The sequence below is a fragment of the Nelumbo lutea genome, chromosome 2 (genome assembly GCF_056320005.1).
Source record: "Nelumbo lutea isolate HS-2025 chromosome 2, American lotus-T2T, whole genome shotgun sequence".
Lineage (NCBI taxonomy): Eukaryota > Viridiplantae > Streptophyta > Magnoliopsida > Proteales > Nelumbonaceae > Nelumbo > Nelumbo lutea.
The window spans coordinates 58,512,233-58,518,232 of NC_142685.1; the positions used below are offsets into that span (position 1 = coordinate 58,512,233).

At 38.4% G+C, this 6,000-nt stretch overlaps 1 protein-coding gene across 1 annotated transcript; it reads right to left on the reverse strand.

Annotated features, from left to right (window-relative positions):
* Window positions 1-223: 223 nt before the first annotated feature.
* LOC148870966 (pheophorbide a oxygenase, chloroplastic-like) lies at window positions 224-5,544 on the reverse strand. The gene is made up of 7 exons (XM_088973328.1): window positions 4,712-5,544; window positions 4,378-4,613; window positions 4,040-4,166; window positions 1,896-2,032; window positions 1,359-1,518; window positions 723-1,001; window positions 224-630 (listed from the first exon to the last, which is right to left on the reverse strand). The coding sequence occupies exons 1-7, from the start codon at window positions 5,189-5,191 to the stop codon at window positions 376-378; spliced, it is 1,674 nt and encodes a 557-aa protein (XP_088829454.1). The 5' UTR covers window positions 5,192-5,544; the 3' UTR covers window positions 224-375.
* Window positions 5,545-6,000: the final 456 nt, after the last annotated feature.

Sequence of the window (6,000 nt, forward strand, 5' to 3'; positions counted from 1 at the left end):
TAAAGTAAAATCCAAAACAAATTTAACCAGAATTTGTATTCTTTTCATTTGCACTCTCGTGCATTTATACTAGCACAAATAGAATTGCACTACAACCAAACATAGCCTAAATAAATATTAAAAAGTTGAAATGGGAAACATTCATGTAATAACATTCTTCATATTCGTTTTTTTTTGGTAATGAAAAACAAATAGATAAACTCAGAAAGAACAAGACAGGAAAGAAACCATAAAATTCAACCTCATTCATTTTATTTCTTTTTTCTTTTGTATCCTCGAAACAAATGATTTCTATCTATATGCAAACATGTCAATAAAGCCCTACAGCCCTAGTTCTAACCTTAACTATGTTACATAACCTTTTTCTTTCATAAGCTAATCAATGTCTGCATGAACATAATCAATGAAAACAAAGTTTTTCTGGAGTTCGTTTAAACCATAAGCTAAACCAGCATTGAGAATTGCAAGCCCACCTAAAACAATCCGTAATGACACCGCTGAAGGGATTCCTACTGTTGCACAACAAATGACAGACACACCAATGAGCATTTTTTGCAGTGTTTGGAATGCTGCATAAGCTCCTTTACATGATGAGCACTTGAGCGTATGCTGCTCAAACCTATCCAACATCTGCAAGACAGGGGGAGACAGAAGTGTTCAATACATCAAAATCCAAGGAAAAATGTTGGGCCAAGAAAACATTTTATGTTAAGTTTCTGTACCTGGCGTTTAGATAAGATTGTGGATGGCAAGGGTTGTTGGTTGGTGGGGCCAAACCACTCAGGTTCGCTATTGCCATGTCGCCTCAGCCAATTCCGAAATGCTAAAACAAAACGGTCTGCTTGTGTGGGAGTGAATGTTAGTTTTGTGTACTGCTTGTTAACATCAACAGAATCCTCCCTGGATTTTGAGAGGAAAATTTTCTCTTGTCCCTGAAGGACAATCATGTCACCATCATAGACCTTGTTTGATATCCAATGCTCATACCATCTTGGAACCACCTGTCGTAACAATGAGCGGTGAGCGCTGTTACTATATTGTTCAGCTTGCTTTGAGAGGTCCTCAAAGACCAATATCCAAGCAGTAGCAGTTCTAATGTTGTGAATGGTGAAGATGAATGGAAAAGGATGGAAAGTAACATGGTAAACAAAAAAACCAAAAATCATGCCTTTCTGCTTTATACATAATGAACAAAGCAAGTTTGCTCAAAAAGAATGTATCCCATAAACCAAGCAGAAGACGTGAACATAAATTCAATGACAAAATAAACCAGAAGATCTTAACTTTTTAACATTGTTTCTGTAAAAAGGTGTAGTTTATATAAAAACACCTGTAAGAAAAAAACATTAGTTTCTTACCTGCCACCAGGCTGGCCCTGGCACTGTGAACTGGAAGAAATTTCGAGCACTACAAACGATTGAACGAGTCTTTCCAGGTGCCATGGGTATATTGAATGAACAAATCCATATTTTCCATTTTTGATCACCAAATATAGGGAGCTTTGTGTCAATCTCTATCCTGATGGGGAAGATCGGAGAGAAGTATTAAGTTTCAGATTTTATGAGAAATAACATCAAGGTAAAATGAATTTGCTATAAAAAAATGTCACAACATGTTGGTGATTCAGGTGAGACACAAGAAAATGTTTATTGATTGGGTAAGGTGTCAGCTGCCTCAGATGAGAGTGGATGTAGTTCCCACTGACCTGGGATCGCATCCCACCTTAACCCCCTCTCCCCCAAATTTTTATAGCAAAAGAAATACTATAATTTTGTTTATTTATAAAATTTCCTTTCACTATGAAAAATTGACTTTTCATCGGAACAAGAAAAAAACAAAAGAGGGGGGGCTAGTCTATATAGAAATGGCATAGCAAAGTGATAGTGATGATTAACTTATTCATAGCATAACAAGGTGCAAGAAACTTTGCAGTGATTCGTGGGTTTCCATCATTTGATCCACTGAAGCCCCAAACACCACTAGACTCCATCTTAAATGTCAAAGGCTTGGCTTTGTCCCTTCTCCCTGTAACCTGTTGAGCAATTCCAGATGACAATAAAACCTGAACATCAATTCTTGTGAAGCAAATACATTAATAAAAGATATTTATCTTCTAATTGAAAATAAAAAAGATATTTATGTTCTCCTTTCTCCAGGGGAAAGGAAGGAGAGGAGCAAGGAAGAGGCAGGGGAACAGTTCTATATTTTGTGTTAAGATGACAAGAACCTTGTCCATTTAAAAATCAACTTTATGAGATACTTTTCTCTACCATCAAGTTAGCAATAAGATCATATAGTCACACTCTTCAATGCATCAGCGATTCTGTTAGAATTTAGAGAGGAGACATGGAATGGTGGTCCCTCTTCTCAAAAGAAGGGATAACTGGTACATTATGGGGGCTCCAAACCTGTCTATGGGTCCTCTGTCCACAGAATATATACAAGGCATCGCAAGAGGTAAGGATATTTAGTCCATTACAAACAAATAGATCTAAAAGGAGCAAACATGTACACCATCAGTACTTTGCAATCTTGTTCATCCTGAAAAAAAAGTTCTCATATTCCTGTATTTCTTCAAGATCAAACTCAATCTATGGCATAAAAGCATATGTTTGTACTTATTTCTTTAATATCATTATCCAAGTAAAGAAGATAACTAATCCTCCCTTTTCTTACCTGGTACAGTTTTTCCAATTACATCCCAAATAGAAAGACATTTTAAACAAGATTTTGTGTTGGATACAAAGCTTTGAAGTACCTTCACATGCCATATGACTCTACCTTACCAATGGGAACTTCATAAATTAGAAATTATCTTGAAATATTTGAAACTTCTACATATGCTTCTCCTTGATCAATGAATCGTTTGGTCTAGAGCACCTTTTTTTTAATTGATAATTATGCACATTGAAAAAGAGAGACAGAGACCAGGCATGGACACACACAAACACCAAAAAAAAAAAAAAAAAGAAAGAGTAGAGGGAGCAGCCAACAGGACAATGAAAGGTCCTCTCAAGTTTTAATAAGAAATACCAAAATATGCTCCACATGGTTCATATTTCAGTAGAGAACTTGAATATAAGGTGTTATTTAGCAAGTTGCTAAGGGGGATTTGATGTCAATTGTCAAGATGAACATGGAGAGACCATAATTGCCAAAAGGAATGTGTGGGAAGTCCAAGCATGGAAAGCTTGAGATTTTCAGTTATCTGTGGAAACAAGTGTTTATACAAGTAACTAGATTTGTTAAGAGGATTTCAATGGTTTAAATGTTTAATCTCCTTCAAGGTAGGGAAGGTAATAGTGCTTATCTTTGTGAGGATATAGGTGAGGTAGCAGACTCTTAAAAACTTAGCTCCCATTCTTGTAACACATAACATGGACAATGAGATGGAAGTCTGCAGGGAGGAGGAAGCTGGCTGGTGGCGTGGATGGAAGGATACTGTCTTATTAATCTATTGGAATCTATAGCTTCAAAACAAGTTGACCTCTCCAGACACTTGGACAGATTTATAAGAAACATGTGCTTTCTGTGCAAGGAATCCACTGTGTTGATGGTTCATGTCTTGCCTCACTACTGTTTCTCCTTAAAGGTGTAGCACCACTTATTAGAACCTTTTATTTTATGCATCAATAGGTAATACCAAATGACATTATAGAACTGGCAATTGTTTGGCCGGTAGCAGAATTTAAAACATCTTGACAAATACATTGTTATCTACATCTTTTTTTTTTTTTTGTATGTTAGTGCATTTGGATGGAGATAAGTATTTCCCCTAACCATGTTACTGGGAAAATCAAAATGACATTGTATTTTTGGTTGTTGATATTGATGGTATTCAAGAGCATCAAAGTTGTAGACAGTTCAAGAGGTTGGCTACTACTCCACTTGATTATACACAGTGGTTCTTGTCAAGCCCTTGTTCATACTTTATATAAATTTTACTTTTCTGTAAGGCTATATGAATTTGCTAAACTCGCCCAAACCATACAACTGAAAATGAAGTACATAAACCATAAAATAGTAATTAAAGGTTCACCTTGTGATGAGCAAAATCAATGTGGGAAGGATCAGAGACATTCTCCATGAGTGTATCATAGCCATAGAACAGGTCTCTTTGTATTGTCACAGTCGAGAACGAAGGATCATCAAAGTCATCAGGCAGCCTAAACGCATTCCATGGAGAATTACAATCACAGATTGTCACATGATCATACGAAAATGAAATCAAGTAATGAAAAATACCCATTTCTTTATTATGCTAGCAATCAATATAACATTAGTTTATTAGAACATTAATTGAATTATCTACTGGTTAGTGGTTACTAATCCAATAAACAGATGTATAGAAGTAGATTACAGAAGCAAAGAAATTACATGGGAGGGTTGGTAGCAGAAGCTCTCTCCCGTCCATTCTCGTCGGGCCAAACAAAGAGCAGGCCCTGGGAAACCAGTGTGGGAAGCCTCGTAGCACAGGCTTTGGGCGACCGAATGGCGCTAGCCTCGGGACCTTCAGGTAAAGCCTGAGGGATCCGAGTACAAGATCCGCAGCGATTAAAAGACCATCCATGGTACGAACACTGCAAATTGCCATCTTCATCGATTCGTCCTTCCTAGTCAGAAAAAAATACAATATTCCAAATCATCACCACCGAAATCCCTGAAATCCAACTCAAAGGAATTTACATAAAGAGAGAAGAAGGGAGAGTACAGAGAGGGGAGCGAGTCGGTGGGGGCATTTGTCGTCGAAAGCGATCCATTCGTCGGTGGATCGGTCTTTCCAGAGAACGATCTCTCGGCCGAGTAGTTGAAATTGAGTTGGGTACCGAGGGTCAAGGTCTTCGATCAGAGAGACAGGGTACCAGTGGTCCTTCCATGAGAACTTGGAAGAGGAGGAGGAGGTGCTTTCTTCTCCTTCTTCTTCCCCCTCCTCCTCTTCGCCTTCGACTACTGGTGGCGTCGGAGGAGCTGCCACGCGCAGAGGAGGACAAATACGACTTCTTGCTCTTCTTCTGTTGCTGCTGACGCTGTTCGTTACAACAGTTAAGGTTGTGGAATTTGTATAGTCATTTAGAGCGCGAAATGTACAGGACTTGAGAAAAAGAGAGTTTTTGGGAGTTGGGTTTACAGTTGATGCTGCTGGTGATGGTAGAGTGAGAGTGGGTGTTGAAGTGGAGAGATGTAGCGCCATTTTTTTCCTGGTCTCTGTTCGGGGTTCGTTTTGATTAATATACAAGGATGATTAACAGAGATGGATAAGAACGACAGATTGAAGATTATTTTTTCTATTTTCAGAAATAATAAAGGGAATATTTTTACTTAGAGAAATTAATCAAACTGGGCTTAAAGCTTAATTAAAAGCTAAAAACAGGACCGGTTCTTAGTGCTGAAAGTTGTGAGAGGTGTTGGAGAGAAAGGAAGGGAACTGGTTGCGTGCAAGTTTGTTGAATGTTTTGGAGGTGGGTGTGGATGAATCGAACCATTCTAGTCTTTTGGAAGAAGAGGCGGCAAATGATTTGACTGACTGTATAAAATGGACAGATCAAGTTGTTGGAGAGACACACAGACTTCTCTCGGGGTGGGACGAGGAATACGTCAAAGTTGCCACGTAGCGAACTATCGATCAAGACATTACCGACTTACCGACCATAAGAAGCGAAAGGAGAGAGAGCTTGTTTTTTCTTTTTGAACGTTCAGTTTTCACATTCATTTGGGAGGGTTTCAGTCTTTCAGTTTTGATTGAGCTGCATTGACTGAACCGCTTAGAGTCCGTTTGGGAAAATTTCTTCGTTTATTGAGCCCTCTTGAAGAAGCTACTAATCAACGGCTTCATCACAATTCACAAATCACAAAGCCAATTTTGCTGTTAATGTAGAAGTACGTTTGGCTTTCCGGGTTTTTTACCAAACATGGCTTTGTGTTTGTGACTTTCAACGTGGGGCCTACTTACCATGCAATACAGGCATCTCATATTGTAGTGCACCATAAGTGAAGTCTGGA

What these genes read in the sequence shown, in the direction of transcription:
- LOC148870966 (XM_088973328.1), bottom strand. Translation starts at nt 5,191, where the DNA reads ATGGCGCTACATCTCTCCACTTCAACACCCACTCTCACTCTACCATCA. An exon ending in ACCGACTCGCTCCCCTCTCT is followed by an intron (nt 4,614 to 4,711) that starts GTACTCTCCCTT and finishes TTTTCTGACTAG; the next exon opens with GAAGGACGAATCGATGAAGA. An exon ending in CAGGGCCAGCCTGGTGGCAG is followed by an intron (nt 1,002 to 1,358) that starts GTAAGAAACTAA and finishes TTGTTACGACAG; the next exon opens with GTGGTTCCAAGATGGTATGA.